This window comes from Oryx dammah, unplaced genomic scaffold, assembly GCF_014754425.2.
Source record: "Oryx dammah isolate SB20612 unplaced genomic scaffold, SCBI_Odam_1.1 HiC_scaffold_1, whole genome shotgun sequence".
Taxonomy (NCBI): Eukaryota; Metazoa; Chordata; class Mammalia; order Artiodactyla; family Bovidae; genus Oryx; species Oryx dammah.
Window position 1 is genome coordinate 64,117,940 of NW_024070185.1, and position 21,373 is coordinate 64,139,312.

At 37.3% G+C, this 21,373-nt stretch overlaps 1 protein-coding gene across 2 annotated transcripts in view; it reads right to left on the reverse strand.

The window, feature by feature from the left end:
- The window catches only part of TEX10 (testis expressed 10), a 44,869-nt gene that overhangs the window by 7,378 nt on the left and 16,118 nt on the right, over positions 1-21,373 (reverse strand). The window contains exons 6-12 of one of the 2 annotated variants that reach the window (XR_005720882.1): positions 17,512-17,750; positions 16,662-16,797; positions 15,115-15,290; positions 13,342-13,519; positions 9,297-9,403; positions 7,868-8,001; positions 454-530 (exon numbers count right to left, since the gene is read on the reverse strand). Coding sequence is in view for 1 of the 2 variants with exons in the window: in XM_040239080.1 (XP_040095014.1) it covers positions 454-534; positions 7,868-8,001; positions 9,297-9,403; positions 13,342-13,519; positions 15,115-15,290; positions 16,662-16,797; positions 17,512-17,750 (1,051 nt within the window). In the remaining variant the exon portion in view is untranslated. Of the gene's footprint in view, positions 1-453; positions 535-7,867; positions 8,002-9,296; positions 9,404-13,341; positions 13,520-15,114; positions 15,291-16,661; positions 16,798-17,511; positions 17,751-21,373 lie in introns of both variants that reach the window. The other variant, XM_040239080.1, reaches the window with a different exon arrangement.

Here is a 21,373-nt window from a genome sequence, read left to right on the forward strand (position 1 = left end):
GAATTCAATACCAATGGGAACAAGAGACACCCACAGGTCAAAAGACAAGTAAGTTTCATGGCTAAGCTCACTGTTCCCAGTGACCAGGCCTTGAGCCTGTGAGGTGACAGCCCTACTCCACACCTCACCCCTTCTAGGTATGACACTAAGAACATGTTCACGAAAGCATTCAAGTCAGAAAGACCCAAGGTATCATTTTAAGGTCTTTCATTGCTCATATGTAGAGAGTAAGGTCCTGGGAAAAGCGAGGGATCTCCCTAACGTTACAGAATTAATTAGCAACAGCCAGCAAACAAACCAAGATTTCTCAGTTCTCACCACAGATCAGAGGCCATGAAATTATTAAGCTTAGATTCTGGACACTCACTCTCTCCCTGATTATGGCAAACCAAATCTTAACAAGTGAATCTCTATGCTTTTTGAGTAACAGAAAAAAATGTTAAGTATATTTACCAAATGCTTACTGATGGCAGTCTGCAGGACGTCAAAACTTTGGCTTCGGACAGGGACAACCAATAAATTGTGACAAACTGTCTGTCAGAAAGGAGAAAACCAGTACCAGATCAGAACACTGTAGGTCAGAAACAAGTCCAATCGTTTTTTTTTAAACCTACTTGCTCTACATATCAAAAAGAAACTCAACAAGAAGTGACTCTAAAGATGCAAACATCAGTCAATCCATCCTCATATATATGGGCTAATTCTCCAAATAATTCATTTATTAAATACTTACTGAGCACTGTGGAGAAGGAAATGGCAACTCACTCTGGTATTCTCGCCTGGGGAATTCCATGGACAGAAGAGTCTGACAAGCTACCAAATATGGGGTCACAAAGAGTTGGACACAACTGAGTGACTACCACACAAACTGAGCTAGTCTTATCAGGCGCTACGCATAGGAGTGAAAGAATGAGAAACTTCTGTCTCACAGCCCTCGGGTAGCTTACAATCAACCAAGGTAGAGGCTACATTCCCATTAAATAACTGCTACAATAGGGAATACACAAGAATACATAGAAGAACTGTACAGAAAAGATCTTCACGACCAAGATAATCACAATGGTGTGATCACTAATCTAGAGCCAGACATCCTGGAATGTGAAGTCAAGTGGGCCTTAGAAAGCATCACTACAAACAAAGCTAATGGAGGTGATGGAATTCCAGTTGAGCTATTTCAAATCCTGAAAGATGATGCTGTGAAAGTGCTGCACTCAATATGCCAGCAAATTTGGAAAGCTCAGCAGTGGCCACAGGACTGGAAAAGGTCAGTTTTCATTCCAATCCCAAAGAAGGAAAACGCCAAAGAATGCTCAAACTACCGCACAATTGCACTCATCTCACGTGCTAGTAAAGACCAAAAAGAAATGATATTTACACTGCTTCAAAACATCATAAAATATTACTAAAGGGGAAAAAATAGAGTGGAGAAAGTGACCAGATACCACTTACTCAAGTGGGCAAAGTGAACATCTAATGGGACAAATCAAAACCCTGCAGCATCTGACAAACTGCCATCAGAAACCCACAGCATCCCTTGTGACATATTCCTGCCACATCTGTATAACCTGATTTAACCATGCGGAAATAAACCTGAATTGAGAGAAATTTTACAAATAACTGTCCTACAAAAATGATGCTTACTCCTTAGCAGAAAAGTTATGACAACCTAGACAGCATATTAAAAAGCAGAGACATTACTTTGCCAACAAACGTCAGTCAAGGCTATGGTTTTTCCAGTGGTCATGTATGGATGTGAGAGCTGGACTATAAGAAAGCTGAGCACGGAAGAATTGATGCTTTTGAGCTGTGGTGTTGGAGAAGACTCTGGAGAGTCCCTTGGACTGCAAGGAGATCCAACCAGTCCATCCTAAAGATCATCAGTCCTGAATGTTCACTGCAAGGACTGATGTTGAAGCTGAAACTCCAATACTCTGGCCACCTGATGTGAAGAACTGACTCATTTCCCTGGTGCTGGGAAAGATTGAAGGCACAGGGACAAGGGGACGACAGAGGATGAGATGGTTGGATGGCATCACTGGCTCAATGGACTTGAGTTCAACTCCGGGAGTTGGTGATGGACATGGAGGCCTGGCGTGCTGCAGTCCATGGGTTCACAAAGAGTTGGACACGACTGAGTGACTGAACTGAACTGATTCTTCAAAAATGTCAGGGTCAATGAATGACACTCCTTTATCAGCAAAGTCTATGTACTATTCTAAATCCTTTGTTGTTATTTCAACAATCTTTACAACATCTTTACCAGGAGTAGATGCATTTCCTCATTCTTTGCTCATTCATTAGAAGCAACTCTTCATCTGTTCAAAGTTTTATCATGAGATATCTGCAATTCAGTCACATCTTCAAGCTCCATTTCTTTTTTTTTTTTTCAAGCTCCATTTCTAATTCTAGTTCTCTTGCTATTTCCACATCTGCAGTTACTTCCTCCACTGAAGTCTTGAACTCCTCATGAAGGTTGTAATCAACTTCTTCCAAACTCATGTTAATATCGATATTTTGACCTCTCCCTATGAATCACAAATGATCTTAATGGCATCTACAAGGTGAACTCTTTTCCAGAAAGTTTCCAATTTACTTTGCTCAGATCCATCAGAAGAATCTCTAATTATGGCAGCTTATAGCTTTAGAAAATGTATTTCTTAAATAACAAAACTTGAAGGTCTAAATGACTCCTTGATCCATGGACGGCAGAATGGATGCTGTGCTAGCAAGCATGAAAAAAACATTAATCTCATTATGTCTCTCCATGAGGGTTCCACAATGACCAGTGTTTTGTCAATGAGTAGTAATACTTTGAAAGGAAGCTTTTCTTCTTTGCAGAAGATATCAACAGTGGGCTTAAAATAATCAGTAAACCATGGTGCACTGTCATCCAGGCTTTTTCCTTTATAGGACACAGGCAGAGTAGACTTAGCATAATTCTGAAGGGTCCTGAATTTTCAGAATGGTAAATGAGCACTGGCTTCAACTTAAAGTCACCAACTGCATCAGCTCCTAACAAGAGGCAACCTGTCCTCTGAAGCTTTGAAACCAGGAACTCATTTCTCTCTAGCTAGGACAAGTCCTAAACGGCATCGTCTTCCAGTATAAAGCTGTTTTGTCTATATTCAAGGTCTGTTATTTAGTGTAGCCACCATTTCAATCATCATCTTAGCTGGATCTTCTGGATAATTTGCTGAAACTTTCCCATCAGCTATTTCACCTTTCACCTTCATGTCATGGAGACAGCTTCTCCTTCCCTTAAGCCTCATGAAACAGTCTCTGCTACCTTCAAACTCTTCTGCAGCTTCCTCACCTCTCTTAGCCTTCAGAAAATTGAAGAGACTTATTAGAGTTTTAGGGCTTCCCTTGTAGCTCAGTTGGTCAATCTGCCCACAATGTGGGAGACCTGGGTTCGATCCCTGGGTCAGGAAGATCCCCGGGAGAAGGAAATGGCAACCACTGCCAGTATTCTTGCCTAGAGAATCCCACAGACAGAGGAGCCCGGAGGGCCACAGTCCAATGGATCGCAGAGAGTCAGACACGACTTAGCGACTAAATCATCATCAGGGTTTTGCTCGAGATTTGGCTTTGGCTTTAGGGAATGTTGTGGCAGTTTGATCTTCTATCCAGATCATTCAAACTTCTTCCATGTCATCAATAAGGTTGTTTCACTTTCTTATTATTCCTGGGTTCATGGAATAGCACTTTTAGTTTCAAGAACTTTTCTTTTGCATTCACAACTTGGCTAACCAGCACAGAGGTCTAGTTTTCAGCCTATCTTTGCTATCAACATGCTTTCCTCACTAAGCTAATAATCATTTCTAGCTTTTGATTTAAAGTAAGAGATACACAACTGTTCCTTTCACCTGAACACCTGGTGGCTCAGACGGTAAAGAATCTGCCTGCAATGCAGTAGGCAGGGGTTTGATCCCTGGTCAGGAGGATCCCCCAGAGAGGGAAATGGCAACCCACTCCAGTATTCTTACCTGGAGAATTCCATGGATAGAGGAGCCTGGCAAGCTACAGTCCATAGGATCACAAAGAGTTGGATACAACTGAGCGACTAACACACACACACTCACAGAGGCCACTGTAGGGTTATTTATTAACTGCCCTAATTTCAATATTGTTGAGTCTCAGGGAATAGGGAGACCTGAGGAGAAGGAGAGAGACAGGGAATAGCTGGCTGGTAGGGCAGTCAGAACACACATCTTTTACTAAGTTCACTGCACTATCCCATGTGGGCATGGTTCATGACAATTAACTACAAAGCCTGAAACAATTACAACAGTATTATCAAAGATCGCCAATCACAGCTCACTGTAAGAATTAACAATGAAAAAGTGTGAAATACTGCAAGAACTTCCAAACTGTGACACAGAGACATGAAGTGTACCCATGCTATAGGAAAGATGACAGACATCCTCAATTCAGCATTGCCACAAAACTTCAGTTTGTAAAAACTCAATCTGCAAGTAAAATAAAACACAGTCTACTTGTATGCTAAAGTATGGACTGTGGGCATTTTGTCAAATAGTTTAAGAAAACAAGTTCTTTGTACTGCAGTTGTAATTTTTCTCTAAGTCTAAAATAGTTTCAAAATAAAAGTAAACACAAACACAAACACAGAGACACACAAACATAGATATACATAGGCAATCTTCACTTTTGCAACTACAGTGTTAACCGAAACTTGCATACCTCAGATTCCTGACCTCACAGTGCACAATTCCAGAACAGGCATGGCAATTCGCTATTGTGGAAACTAAGAGTTTTCAAAAAATTTTCTACCTAATTTTATACAGAAATATCATACACATAAAACTGTTAATAAAATCAGAGGTTTCAAAAACAAAGAAAAATGTTCTATTTCTTAAACTAGAGTAATGTTTTATTATTATTCTTCAGAATTCAGTTAAAAGGTAGTCTTTTCAAACCATTCAAAATTTTATAAATGACAACAAAAATTAACCTTAAAACCTTCCACTGGCTCTGGAAAAGACACTTCCATTTGGGAATGATATCTCTGTCCAAAGATTCCTTTTCCCTTTATGATCTTTCCCTTTCAACTACTATTTTCATCATTAATGGCAAGATCATACAATTCTTCCTTCAGTGTTTGGAAGAAACGATCACAAAGATACTAAGTGAAAACTGCAAGGTCCAAATCAGAGTATGTTATTTGTGTAAAAGGAGAAGCCAAAAGAATACATATAATCATTTGTGAAGACACCGAAGTCATCCAGAAGAATACATTCAGAAACTAAGGAAGGGAAGTGGGTGGCTGGGACAGAGGGAATGGAAGGACACCTCTGCTACGACCCTTCTATTCTTCTAAACTGTGCTCTGTGGGACCTTCCTTGTGGTCCAGTGGTTAAGAGTCTGCCATCAGTGTAGAGGACGCAGGTTCAATTCCTGGTCTGGGAAGATTCCACAGGGCAGCTAAGCCTGTGGGTCAGAACTAATGAAGCCCTGCAGCCCATGCCCTGCAACAAGAGAAGCCACCACAGTGAGCAGCCTGCACTCCACAACTAGAGAGTAGCCCCAGAGGGTGATCCCCACTTGCTGCAACTGCAGAAAGCCTGTACACGGCAACAAAGACCTCGTACTGCCATATATAAATAAATACATGCTTGAATGTAGTAAGTAGATGAATAAATTATACTTCGTTTAGAAAATCTACTCAGAAAAAAAGGTCCGATTTAAATAAAAAACCACTTCAGACTAAGCAGATAAAACAACTAAGCAAACCCATTCCATGGACTACTAACTTTTTCAAATGAAATAATAATTTTAAAAAAATCAATTTTTACACTAAGGCTGTCAAAAACTACATATATTTCAAATAATTTCATATGAAAAGGCCAACTTAAAGGCAAATTTTATCCAAAATAGAACTGGAATCTTAACTTCAAAAACTAACAATGAAACTTTCAGATTTTTCCTAATTTATGTCTTAACATTTCAAAGACAGCATCCTTGAACTTTAATACATGTCCTTGCCAATGTACTCTCAAAAATATAACCAATCACATTTTCATGACATGTGTCTTTTACACAGATGTGATCCAGAAAAATTACAATTGTCAGAGAAAGATTATTGGAGTTGTCCAAGTTATCAAACTAGACACTTAACAAGTCTAAGTCTGGAATCCGGGGCCCACTAATCAATCCCCATACCATGCTTTCCCCAATCTATAACGATGTAGTTTAAAAACATTAGAAACAATCTTACAAAACAACTACTAATACTAAACCCAATCTCTTCATGTACTATGGGTTAAGATAAAATGCCAGATATTAAATATGCAGGTTGGGTACCTAACTCATTAGTTTTCACTGTTTAAAATCCACTATTTTTTGAAAGCCGATATATGAACATAGTTAGGCACCAGGTAATAAAGAGAAGAAAGTGTCCCTGGCATGACCTAAGTATTGTGATCAGAGTCAAACAAAACCATGAGAGAAATGTGTTAAATGTCTACAAAAGGTGTAGCCGTAAGATACAGGAAGAACGTAAAGATTACTCTGGAATAGAATGCAAGAAGTAGTAAATAGATCAGCTGAATAAAATCAATTGGTATAGCAATAAAACAGATTTAGGTTCTAGAGACTACCCTGTTGAGAACAACGACAAACGTTGTTTTTTGTTTGAAAAGGCTATGGCCTGGCAATTACGAGTTACAAGAAAAGAATATACAGTCAACGCCCTAACCAAAAACCCTATGTATCATTAAAAAAAAAAAAAAAAAAAAGTTAGCTAGCACAGAACACAACCTCAGAATTTGCAAGAAAAGTTCCAACCAACATTATTTGGGATGACACAACTGCAATCCTACTGGGCAAGTACCGTTCAATTCAAGGAAAGAAACTGAAGAAATAAATAAAAGAAATTAACTAACATATAAATATCTTACAGACTCAAATCCTTAGGACTAGTATTTATGATGCTTTTACATATTTATATATTTGTAACATAAAACAATTCTGACCATTAGCATAAAAGATCAGCCCTATAATTCCAATTTAAAACACTATTAACAGTTAACCTAGACTTGTAGTTTTAATTTGAATTTCACTATAAACAGTCTGAAACTTAAGATATTAAGATGTACCATGCTTGTAGGTTTATTAAATGTTTTAAGATTTACCATAACATTTGTGAAGGTTTGTCTGAAAACTGAACTATTTACCAAATAGTGAATATATTATTTAAACTATTTTTTAAAGTTTTAAATATGTTTGTAACAGGGATAATATATAATTAAAGCCTCCTTTTAAAATGATTGCCTAAACTTACTATGTTTATCTAAAAAGACTTGTTAGGCTGAACTTTAAAATTCAAGGGAAATTTGGGGTTTAAAATGTAACTTTGGTAAACTACATACTAATTCTTTAAAACCAAAGGAACTTCCAAATAATTTTTTCTGTTTAGAAAAACCCAACTTTCAAGGAAACAAAATCCTACTTAACTCTTATTCATCCTTCAATATCTACGTAAAATTCTTCCTTTTCCATAAAGCCTTTCCTCTTTTCTATAAATGGATTTATCCATTTACTCTATACTGGTAAAAAGAAAATAAATTTGTCTCTATCATTCAAGCAGCTGGTTTATTCTATTCTAGTGGCATAACTTTTATGAACACTCTTCTTTTAGGAATCTACATCACCTATCCAAGGATCACATGCACTTTCAGAACAGGGACTGTGTTTTATACTACTCTGCTGCTGCTAAAGTCGCTTCAGTTTATACTACTCTGAATCTCTAAAAATATCTTACACGAGGCAATACTAACACATAGTAACTACTGGTGGCTGATGAACTGAATTCTAACAATCTTGCATGCTTTTTCAAATGGACCATTACCTCTGTTACGTCCCAATGGTGTAAAAACTGATCCAAGTCAGTGAGGTAAAGTAGCACAGGGGAAAGCTGCGTCTGGATGACATGAGGCACTCCTCGAAGGCTCTGAAGCCAAGTCAGTTCCTCTTTTGAAAATCCTAATTTGAGTAAGAAAGCCAATTTAAAATAAATCACAAGGCATGTAACATTCTTCAATAATTTTTTTAAAATAGACATGTATCTTCAAGTTAAATTCTTCAAGCTGTTTTCTCTGAATTTCTTCATGTATTATTTTAAAAAATGAAATGCCAGCAATGTAATAAAATTCATATAATTATGTAAACAAAGATGTGACCTGAATCAATGTGTAATACATCAAGAAATAATATTATACCCCTTATACTGAGGACTTTACCACCTTTATACTTAAATAAATGTGAAAGACATAATCATTCTAATTAATGTCAGGTTTAAAAAAGCAAATGAACAAGAGAAACAACATGCTCCTTCATACACACACCAAACTCTGTATTCTTACACAATAGCCTTTCAAATGTTTTAAAACTATTCCATCCCTCCTGTGTCTATCTCTTCAACAATTACTGTGTACTTTCTTCTACCTATCCTATTTGTAAGATTTCTGATTCTCTTACCACCTCTATTATACCTAGTCTGACCTATACAAACAACTTGCCAAAGTCCCTCCTGAAAGACAGCTCTTAGAATGATCAGAATACCAGCACAAAGTGGTCTGACGCTAGCTACCTGCTTTGATGTTTTCAGATCACTGCACTTCCACAAACATGCCCTAAAGAGTCATCATCTGGTTTGGAAGCCGTATCACACTCCTGATTGATTCCTAAAGAGTTTCCTAAAACCACTAAACCCTTTGATAGGTACTACTAATTAAAACATAAAGCCCTCACATCCATCTCAAACGCATACATCCAGAACTATCAAACAAACATGTACAAGTCTACTTGTTTCTTTTATATAATATTTATCCTGCTACATTCAGCTCCTTATCAGAACCTTTCAAGCTATTTTTGGATTCTGACTTAACATATTTAATAAGTCTCTTAATTTTAAGTCTTCAGAAAATTTCAAACACTGTCATCTTTATCATCCAATTACAAAACAAAACTACTGAAGACAGTACAATCATCTAAAACAACAGTAAAAATACTTACCAATCCAACACATCAAGACTCATTTTACTCATTTTTCTTTGAAATCAAAATGGAAAGCAAAGTATGGCTAATTAAAATCTGATGTTTTTCCTAACACACTGAACATTTTAAACATGTTTAAAATGAATATTCTGTTCACCGTCTTATTAAACTATGTAGTGAGGTTCAAAACTTAGACCCAAACACGTAAGACAGTAAATCTCAGGGGAATTTTCATACTAGGTTCTTTTCCTTTCCTTAACTTGGCAGATCAGTGTAGTTACCTGTAAGTGTTGAAAATAAGAAGCTGAAATAGTCCGCATTACTGATGTTTAACTGAACACTTCCGTTCTGTTCTTTCACTGAAGACTTCCATCCAGAAAATGATGATCTATAATAAATGGAGACCTAGTACTAGAAGTGACCAACTTGAAGACTCAGGGATAAAGACAGAATATACGACTATTTTTCTTTATTGAAAACGAGTCTAATTTAAGAGCTCAGACAAAAATCCATATAGTACATATCATCTTTACATATAAGGGTTCAAGTACCATAATATGGAAAACATTTCTAACATATATTTATGTAGTTTCCTTGAAAAGCATAACTGGTCCACATATATGGTACAACTTAAAAGATTTTCCACACCACTCAAAACTCAGATTCAGGGAGCCAAGATGAAGTTCTGCTTTTCAGTAGTAGGTTCAGCTGCCATGTATTTACTACCTCATCTTTATTAAAAAAAGTCTTCCCTTGCTTATATAAATGAGCTAAGTTTAAACAAGCTCCTGCTTCCTACCTAAGGAAAAGCATCTTAACTAGGTAAAGAATACTTCAGTTTAAAGCCATTCAGCAATAACTATGCATTCCTATCCTTTACAAAGCTTTATAACTAGTCTACTTCACAATATTGCAGCTAAAGAATTGGTAGGGGACTTAAGGGAATAGCTAAACATAAAGCAGCTTCTCATTAAATGAAGATTATCTGGTTCCTGCTATCAGATCAGTTTCCAGTGATATCTTTAAAAACTTTCTTCAAGGTAAGACTAAGAAGGAATACAGGCAAATGTCAACCATGGATTCACCCCCCCCCCAAAAAAAAGAAGAAGAAAATGCTGAGAATAATCAGATCCAAAAAGCTAAGACTACAATTTTTTATCACAGAAATGTGAATAAATGTCAAGACAAAATCAGGAGTTTCTAATTCAACAAGAAGCACTTAAATTTTTTTTTACCACTGAAATAACTGTATTTATTAATATTTTTAAAAGTTGGGGAGTTAAAAATAGTAGAAACATTCTTCTGAATCATTCCCACTTAAAGGACTTCTCTTTGCTTAAAGGGCTATGGAGGGAATGTCACAAGCTAAGAGGTTATAAAAAGTCAGAGATGCTCAATGGAAATGAGTACAAAATGGTGATTAGAAAACAAACCAACATCCTCTTGAACCCAGAGAAAACTGCGCCACCCAGTGGCTAAAAGGGGTAGCAAATCCATTTAAAAATCTAGTTTGGAAAAAATACAAGCAATGTATCACATTGTCCTTAAAACTACCATGACCATATATACTGGACACACCAGAACACTTCTGAGAATAGAAGGGATGCTATTATCAATGATGCTTGGACAACAGCAGCAAACCAGACCTGCTCCTGGCAGCCTAGCTCACATATTCACCCTGCTTCAAAACCAGGCTGAATTTCTCAGTAGCTGCTCCCTTCTCTGATATTTTTATCTAACAGTGTAGATTACATTTCCACATCTATGTCTTATGTTCCCCAAACCAGCTGTAAATAAACTAGGGGCAGAGAGGATAAGGAAGAGTAAAGGTCAGCAGAACAACACAGGTAGATGTAGCAGGAGAAAAACTCAGACTCAAAAAAGCTCTAAGTGGATGGTGAAAAAGGTAGGAACAGCAATTCTAAGTACAGTTTTTAAAAGATAAACACCAACAGTTTTAAGTTGATGGGTTTTTCACACATTGAACAAACTAAGATGATCTGTTCTTAGATAAACTCCCTCTGCTAGAGACAACAGTGTCAGAACTACAATACCCAAAGTGAACTAGATCGTAGAGCCCAATTACTATAACAGATGAAAATCAGAAATTATTAAAGGAACATTTCAGGAAAATTAACCTGGCAACAGTGCATGAAATATATGGAGCTGAGAAGCAAGACTACTTACTATAACGGTACAGGTGGGAGATAATGAAAAAGCTGCCTAGTTTACAGTCATGATCAAGGACAGAAGGGGTATTTTGAAGAAAAATCTAGAGATATGAAATAACCCAGGTGACTTCTAAGGAACCAAACATTATTCTTCAATTCTAAATCTAGAAAAAGTGATGCAATAATAATACCACTGGCCTGGGAAAGTTGAAAAGCCCCCATTTTGTTTTAATTTTTAAAGAGATTAGTTTGAATAGGGACAAAACATCTACAGAAAGAGAAGTCTACTAAGAGTCTGTGCAAATGCTAAAAGGCAAAATTTAACTTAGTAGACTTTTAACTACAAGACAGTTTGCTTTTGATGATTATAAACTTCTATTGCCATTACTTGAAGTTTATATTTTCTCAGTACTCACCACAAACCCACAAAAAAAGGTAAAAGACAACGTGTGAAAAAATCCTTGACAAAAGTTATTGAGCATAAGTCAATCATAGCTGATGCCAATAAAGATACTAAATACAAGTTCTAAAGAGAATTAATTTTAAGAGGTGTTCACAAGTTGCTTTTAACTGAGTGTTAAAACAGATCGTCCACTAGTTCTATCACGGGAAAAGAGCGCCCTCTACTGGAAGTTAACAGACATGAAACCACTTAAGTTAACTGCATTTCTTAAAGATCTGGCATTAAGTACTGAACTAGACAAAGAGGGGTTTCACATATAGGCAACAAATTGCAAACAGCTCTCTTTTGCTAAAAGGAAAAAGTTGTTATCAGTTATGAAGCACACTTTGGGTGACAGCATTCAAAGATACATCCTATCCTGGTATGAAGAGACTGGCAAACAAAGCTAAAGAAAATCTACTAGTAAAGTGAGCTACTCCTGTTTAACTGGGACAGAGGATCTGCTCAAGAAGCCAGCTACAGCCTAGATTCAATTCCTGCCTAAAACTATCAGACCCTGGCCTTGAGCCACAACCAGTAACAAATGGCTGAATATGAAAGTACTATGCCTGACACAAACATTAAATTTTAAAGGATACTTTGAACACTCGCAACATGAAACACTATTAATTTTAAGACCTTTGAGGGTAAAAGGGTACAGTCACACTCTGGAAAGTAGTTACTTGAAAAATTCAACAGAAAATTAACATATGATCCAGCAATTCTACTTCTGGGTATACAGCCAAAAGAATTAAAAGGATTCAAACAGGTATCTGCACACCAATGTTTATAGCTGCATTATTCATAATAGCCAAAAGGCAGCACAACCAAGTATCCATTAACAGATGAATATATCAAAATCATGAAGACAAAACAGTGCTAAACAAGGGCTGGGAGAAGGGGAAATAATCAGTACAGTTTCAGTCTGGAATGATGACAAGTACTGGAGGTGAACAGTGGCAGCAGTTGCACAACAGTGTGAATGTACTTAATGCCCCAAAACAGTTCTAACTGTATACCTAAAACTGGTTAAAACGGTAAGTTTTATATGATGTATATGTTGCCACATACACACCCAACCCACCCAAAGATATTTCAATGATTCCTTGTCGGAGTCTGCAAGCTTTTATTTCACCACCTACAGTAAACTGAGCTCCCTTCCAAAAAGGAAGACCTGTATTACAATTTCATAACACCAAAAGTTTTAAAGCACAGCACTCTCATCTGCCACTGAATCCTTACTATGGCTTACTTCTGATCATTTTAACCCATTTCAATCAACCTACACAAATCACTGTATGTTTCTACCTATGGCTCAGCAGTAAAGAATCCACCTGCGGTGTAGGAGAACAAGGGTTCAATCCCTGGGTCAGGAAGATCCCCTGGAAAAAGAAATGGCAACCCACTCCGGTATTCTTGCCTGGAAAATCCCATGGACAGAGGCACCTGGGGGGCTACAGCCCATGAACTTAGTGACTGAAACCATGACAACGCAAACCACTGAACACACCACCTGGAGCAGTCTTCCTCTAGTGAACTTCCTCCAGTGAACTTCCTCCATCTAGTAATAACATCAACAATTTTAACTGCTGTTTTAAGAGCAAATGAAGGAGGGGCAGTATTTTCAAAAGTCAGTTCATAAACTACCAGAGACAGGGGAAGGGTGAGGGAGAAGATTATACACTTGAAATACAGCTCACTTCAGCATGCTACCTCATGTGTAGTATCCCGATAAGCATGGCAGCCAAATTTGCACTGAGTCTTCCCATAATACAGCAGCGACTTAACCGAGAAAGCAAGTCAGCAGGCAGACTGGGTAGAAAATACACAAGCTGGACCAAAAGCTGCTGAGACTCTGCTGGGAGAACCACCACCGTGCCTTCTTGTGGATCTAGTGAGGTAGGAAGACAAGTTAAATTTTAAAAGATATACAAACAAGAATTAATAAAGCAGACATCATTTTCACTGTGCTATGTTGAATTCTCGGAGAAGGCGATGGCAACCCACTCCCGTACTCTTGCCTGGGAAATCCCATGGACGGAAGAGCCTGGTAAGCTACAGTCCATGGGGTCGAGAAGAGTCGAATATGACTGAGCGACTTCACTTTCACTTTCCACTTGCATGCACTGGAGAAGGAAATGGCAACCCACTCCACTATTCTTGCCTGGAGAATCCCAAGGACGGGAGCCTGGTGGGCCGCCGTCTATTGGGTCGCACAGAGTTGGACACGACTGATGTGACTTAGCATGTTGAATTCTAACATATCAATTACATGGAAAAAAGTTTTATCAAAAAGCATATATGTATGGCTTAAGGTACTGCCTAGAGTAAAAGACTAAATACAATCATTATTTAGAGATAACATTTAACACTCAATTTCATAACATTCAAATGTGTTATTTGAAATAAAAACTGATGGAGTTAAAGGAATGAGAGACAAAGCAAAACAGTAAAAAAAAAAAAAAAAAAAAAAAACCAAGCACTTTTGCCAAACAGGGACAATTATAATATCAACCTAACACCAAAGACTTATTTGAGTATACACACACACCCCTACATATAAGGAATACTAAAAAATACAGATTTTATAATACCACACACAAAAGGTAGACACAAAGCAATGTTCGTCACCTAATAAATGGATAAATATAAAGTGGTGTATCTTCAACAATGGAATGTTACTCAGCATTAAAAAGAAACACAGTACTCATATATGCTACATGAATGAATCCTAAAAACAGTATGCTAAGTGAAAGAAGCCAGACTGAAAAGATGCACATTATACAATTTCATCTAAGAAACTACCAAAATAGGCAAATACAAAGAGACAGAAATGGTGAGCAGTGGTTGCCAGGAGCTGAGGAAAGAAGAAATGAGGAAATAGGGATGGACTACTAATGGTAGAGTTTCTTTCTGAGGTGATAAAAATATTCTGGAATAAGATAATAGTGACTATTGCACAATCTTGGGAATATGCTAAAAATTAATGAATTGCACAGTGTAAAATGGCCAATTTTATGGTATATGAATTGTGTCCCAATAATAAATACTAATTATACATATGTATATATGTCAGTATGTTTTTATTGATATTTTTGCTTAAAGAATGAAAACTTTTTAGGGGTGAATAAAAAATTAATATATGAAAGCCATACAAGATATAATGATTAAATAAGTAAAATGTGCCATCAAAGTTTTAAAAGAATTTTGTAAAAATACCAGATCAGTTTTGAATTTGTGAGTTTCGTGTCTTAAAAGACAATTTAAGATTTGAAGAAACATCTACAACCTTTAATTTTCTAAAACTACTGTATTAAGTAATACTATTGAAAATGAATTTTCTGGTTGATATTTTGTTCATTTTACCATGGTATAATTAATACCTAATTTGAAGGAAAAGTAAAACCTAAAGATCTCCCCTTTGAAACATTGTTCCTAAGTTGGGGTAGACAGATTACTACTTACATAGGTACACAAAACTCTTACCATAGATTCGGAGAGCAGTAACTTGTAAACTTTTGAGCAGCTCTTTATTTGCTCGGGCTGCAGCAGTATGGATAATGTCAATAAGCTGTGTTGAAAGTTCAGGGTTTCGGGAGCCGAGATGAGCAAGCTGCAGTGGTAAACCAGCCAACCAACGTGATAACACTTTACTACGGTATCTAAGGCCATCAAAGACAAGGGAAATATACCACGTTTATTTACACATTTGAGAGCCTATAAGATGGCTGGCATCATTTATTCAGCTATAGCATTCTCTAAGGTTTTACGCACTGTATTGGGGCACTATGTAAATTGTAGTTTTATCTTAAAGGACACAAACTCTTACTTCTTGTGAACTATTTACACTAATTTGTAATACTTATTTTACTATATTAAGTCATTGATGCACTTAGTATAGGGTGCCCCATATTAAGTGGCTTCAAACTTGCGCTGTTTCAGTTCTTTCCTATACTTGCTAACTCTCTAATGGCTCATCTCAGACACAGCAATCATTTTGCTGTCCCCCAAGAGCTTAGTGATTTACACATGACCTTTGGAGTCTAACAGACCTGAACTTAAATCTCAGTCTGGCTGCCCTTTAGCAGCATGACACTCACCAACTTATTTAACCTAAGCTTCCTTCTATAAGGCAGAAACCAACAGTACCTACATCAAAGTATGAGAATTACTGAAAAATTAGAAAAGCCCTGACTCACAGTAAAGACTCGAATATGTTCTAATAACTACCTATGTATGCTGAGGTGTCCCAAATCTCTTATCTTAACCCAAACATCTCTTCCAGACGATCCCAAATAAACCTCAAACTCACCGCATCTAAAACCTGATTCCTTACTTCTACTCTTCGTGTTGTCTGCGTCACCAGACAGCTCCAAACTAAGCCAGGAACTTTCTCACTTTAAAATACTCCCATTTTTAAAAATTCATTGAAGCATTTTTGACACACAGTATTATCTTAGTTTCAGGTATATACCACATAATAATCTGACAACTGTACACACTGCAGATGGTCACAAGTCTAGTAACCCCCTGTCCTAATAAAAGTCACTGTAGTGTTACTGGTCATATTCTTTATGCTGTATATTACACCCCATGGCTTATTTACTTTATAAGTAACTTTGTACCTTTTAATCTCCTTCACCTATTGTACACCTCTCCTCTTCCACTGCCCTCATTCTTATACCATATGTCCTAATATGTCACTAAGGGCCAGAGGTTAAACCTCCATAATTTTTATGGGAAGCAAAAGAAAAAGCTGAGGCTGCTACAGGTGGTTCCAATTGTCCTTTAGCTGTTAAGCAGACAAGTGGAAATACATGCTCAAAGAGACTTTTACCTTCTCAGTTATGTGTATAACAGTTACTGGAACTATTATGTACACCTCTTTATAAAAAAAATTTGTTTTAATGAAACCAAAAAGGATAAAAAGAGAGAATTTCTCCAAAGATTTAATCACTCTATCATCTTATTTATACAGATTACAAAGTAACCTGGTAAGAAAAAGAAAAGCAAAATAACATAGGGAACTGTACCGGATTCTGTAAGATCTCAGTTCTTCTTTTTGATAGATTTTACTGAAAAACTTCAGTAACAAAGTCCGAACTGGAATGAGCAGGCCTCTTTGCTGATACAATGTATAAACTGCCTTTATGAGAGACTCTGTGGCCTCTAAAAACAAGAGAAAACAACTGCATGTGAGTCAAAATGTTTCTTCACCAGCACCGTAATTCTTCTAAAAAGCACAGAAGCACCTTGTTCCTATGACAAAGCAGATTTTAGCCACAAACTGACGACTACCATCAAAATCCTACATCAACGGGCTAATACAAAAGTCAAACCAACCAGAGATTACAGTATAAATATTCCTAAGAGACAACAAACTTAGGAAAGGACAACAAAAAAACAGAATACTAGAAAGGTGGATAAGCCAGGAACCAACAAGGAAAGCTCTGTTTTGAATGAAAAGAATTAGTAAGTCATAGTAAAAATTGACTTAATGCAACATAACTTCAAGTTGCAAGAAAGGTAAAGAGATAAGGATCAATTTCTAGTCAAATTAGATCAGAAAAGAGTACTTCTTCATCCTTAGGCTCAATGTCACTTCCTCTTAATAAAACTTACCTCCTTTCACTCCAACTATATAATCTAGTAGAAAACCTTCCCATCAGCTTCAGAGTGGACCTACCCACTGAAAAAGGGGTGTTCCCAACAATCAGGGTTCAAGGAGATATTCCTTCATGATTATGCTAGCTACCTTTTATGGCTTGAATGTAAATGACTATGTGAAATGTTTAACAGTTATGAACTCAAAGTTAGACTCTAAATATTAATAGCATGCATAAGAGCTCCTCTCTTAAATAAGGACAAAGCATTAACACCTACCTCTGTTTGGCTGTATCTGCATTAACCTCCAGGAGACTCCAAGCAATCTGTTCAGCTGCTTACTATTTAGCCTAGAGCCATCTTCAAGGGTTTCTGTTACAAATTTCCTTATCCTTTCTATCCAACTGGAATCCTTCTGCAAAGTTGAGGCATTTGCCAGGGAGACCATGATATCAGACAGTGTTAAATTCAGTAAAAGATGATCTACATTATTCGAGAGAATCGTGCAATGCTTGATGCTAAAAACAAAGACACACATAACTGTTACATGTTGTATCTACCATGCCTGCTTCATTTAAATACTTAACTATTCCTCCCAGATTCCTTGGTAGCTCAAAGGGTAAAGAGTCTGCCTGCAATGCGGGAGACCCAGGTTTGATCCCTGGGTTAGGAAGATCCCCTGGAGAAGAAAATGGCAACCCACTCCAGTATTCCTATCTGGAAAATCCCATGGATGGAGGAGCCTGGCAGGTTACATACAGTCCATGGGGTCACAAAGAGTCGGACACCACTAAGTGACTTCACTTTCACTTCATTCCTCCCAGAATGAATTGCCAAGAAGGCAGGTATATAAAAGTGACTGTAAGTAAACTATTCATTACAGAATCAGGGTTGTTAAGGCATAAATTAAGAATGCATACTGCTCAGTTCATTACCCAAGTTGCTATTCACACAAAAAATACAGGCCCTTGAAACACTGCTTGGTAATTCTATATGTAATGTGGGGATAAGAACACTTGAAAACTTCAACACACTTGAAGATTTTAAGCAGATATTTATATTAGGATGAAACTCACAATAGACCTTGATTCTGCTTCTAACTAATTTTGACTTAACAGAATCACTGATTTCTCCTGACCACAATTTCCTTATGTGTGAAGACTGGTTTAAATAAGCCCGATTCTGAAACAACTTAATTTTATCACTCACATATTGAAATCACTTTTTCCTAGCCATATAAAACACATTTCTTTCAAAGCTTGAAAGAAATTTCAAAAAAAGGTTCTAACAGATTATCTTAACAAAAACAAAGTTTGCAACTTAGGATATAAACCACTAGGTACATAAACACTATATAAACACTGTAGATTTCAGGCTACACTGCATTCAACAGCAGGGCAGAGCCTATTTATTTGCATGTTCAGAAACACGAAAGTTGATTAAACTAAAAAAATACCTGAAACTAACTTATCTTAAAAAGTTAACCCTGGATTAAGCATGAGAAAGGACACAGTAGTAATGAACCACAAATACAAGGGAAAGGAAATTTTTAACATTTGATGTTATTAGGGTATCAAATGTAGGGTTAAGAATGACAAATGGGACCAGATCACAAACAGTTGAAAGCTAAGGACACTGAAATCAATTCTGCAAGCACAGGAGTAACATAGTTGAAAATTTTTTCATTTCTGCTGATGAAAAAGAAAAAATCAGTTACAAGACTCTAAACAAAGTAGTTGTATGTCTATTTGAGCAATACAGGCAAGACGTGACAAGCGCAAGAAACAATGCTGGTACAGACTAGGAGAAAGGGGGATGTATGGAAGAATAAAAGTTAGCTGGATCTGAAGTCTGCTTAAACGCATACATGTATGTGAGCTTTTAGCTCAGCTGGTAAAGAATCTGCCTGCAATGCAGGAGATCCCAGTTTGATTCCTGGGTTGGGAAGATCCCCTGGAGACGGGATAGGCCACCCAGTCCAGTATTCTTGGGTTTCCCTGGTACCTCAGCTGGTAAACAATACGCCTGCAATGTGGGAGACCTGGGTTCCATCCCTGGGTTGGGAAGATCCCCTGGAGAAGGGCATGGCAACTCACTCCAGTATTCTTGCCTGGAGAATCCTCATGGACAGAGGAGCCTGGCAAACTACAGTCCATGGGGTCACAAAGAGTCAGGACATGACTGAGAATAAGCAAAGCACAGCACAGCAAATGCCCAGCAAAACCTGGGAATTCTGTAACAAAGAGAAAGAATGAATGAAAACTGGGACAGATGACTAGCAATCTATACACTACAAACCCAAAACTACTGGTAGGTTCTTTGCCCAACTGTTCAGTGTCCAAAACCAAGGCACATTTTATACTAACCAGACCACACAAAAGCTCGACTGCAACATTTCTTCACCACAGGTAAAGCTTTTGAAGATCTACTTAAGTTTACCTTAAGCAGTATAACCTATTACTGTCTGGAAGGTGTCAACAGACATCGAAAAGTTGGGAGAATTCATCCTGCTCCTCCAAGAATTTACACAAAATTTTAAAGTCTAAATACACTGGCCACCAATTCTATGAGGGAGGCAGGAAACTGGGGAAACTCATTTTCAGCAGTGATAGAGGAGGAAATTAGAACTGATTCCCTTCCTGAAAATAACTTTAAAAGCTGGATGAAATAGTTTTTAACAACTCAAAAGCATTCAAGAGGAACAAGATGATGATCAATTGCTGGGTCCCCCAAATAAAGCAAGACCACAGCACTCAACTTCCAAGGGCTGCTGCCAATTCCAACGGAAAGGCTAAAAAACTGAAGTAACCTTTCAGAGGCCTCACAGGGAAAAGTCAAACCCCAGAGCCAGACAAACACAGGGACTCTGGTATATTATCCCTACTTCAAGCTGGACCCTTAAGGGCTTTCCCTTCCAGAGTATGGGTGAACTGGAAGTAAAGAGAGCTCTTACATAAAACAGACCCAGTTATGCATCATCTCAGTAGTTAACACAACAATTTTCCCAACTAGATCTATAGATTCAACACAATTCCAATCAAAACCCCAGCCAGTTACTTTATAGTTATCAACAAAATGATTTCTGAAGTTTATACACAAAAGCAAACACTAGACTACCCAATATAAGACTGAAGTAGAACAATGTTGGAGGACCACTTAATTTCAAGACTTACAGTAATCAAGACAGTGTGGTACTGGTGAACGAACAGACAAACATAGGTTAATCCAAGTACCCCAAGAGAGGCCTGCAAGTACAGCCAACTGATGATTTTAGGCAAAGGAGCAGAAGCAATGCAAAACAGAAACAACAGTCTTTTCCACAAATGGTGCTGGGATAATTGGACAGAAGCTCTAGAACTGAAAAATCAGTAAGTGGGTCTTATATACATTCAATTAATCTTTAAAGGGAAGGAGAAAATGGCACTAATATTTTTTTGAAGATGAGATTTTTTTCAGATGTGTTTACACACTTCACTCAAGATCTCAGATTTAAGAAGCTCACTGAATTCCAAGGAAAATCAATAAAAAAGAAAACCACACCTGGATACATCATTGTCAAATTGCAGAAAATAAAAGACAAGGAGAAAAGTCTTATGGGGGGGGAGGGGGGAGTAACTTTTATAAAGTAGCAATAGTTCAGACTCATAGCTGACTTCCTAACAGCAGTGGAAACCAAGAGAGAGCAAAGTGTTACTGTCAGTATGCTCAAACAAGAAAACTGCCAAACCCAAGTACTGTGCTCTGTTAAAATAGTCCTTGGAAATAAAGGAGAATACATATATTCTCCTTCATTATACATATATGTATTTGTGTGTGTGTGTAAACCATCTAGCAGCTTCTAAAAAAGCCTAATGAAGAGAGATGAAAAAAATGAAGAGCAAAAAAGTAGGATATACAGATAAAACTCAGATGGTGTATACAAGTTCTCCCAAAATATTCATTTTTGCTTGAAGGTTCAAATTTTATCTCTAGCATAGACACTATTTTCCTGGAACTGATAGGCTTAGTTTATTCATTTCTGAGAAAACATCTGCAAATACCCAAGTGTGAATAACCACAGTTAGTCATTCAAATCAAAATCATGGCCATCACAGAAAATACAAACAGAATGACAAGTGCATTTCCTTGAGACAACCATCAT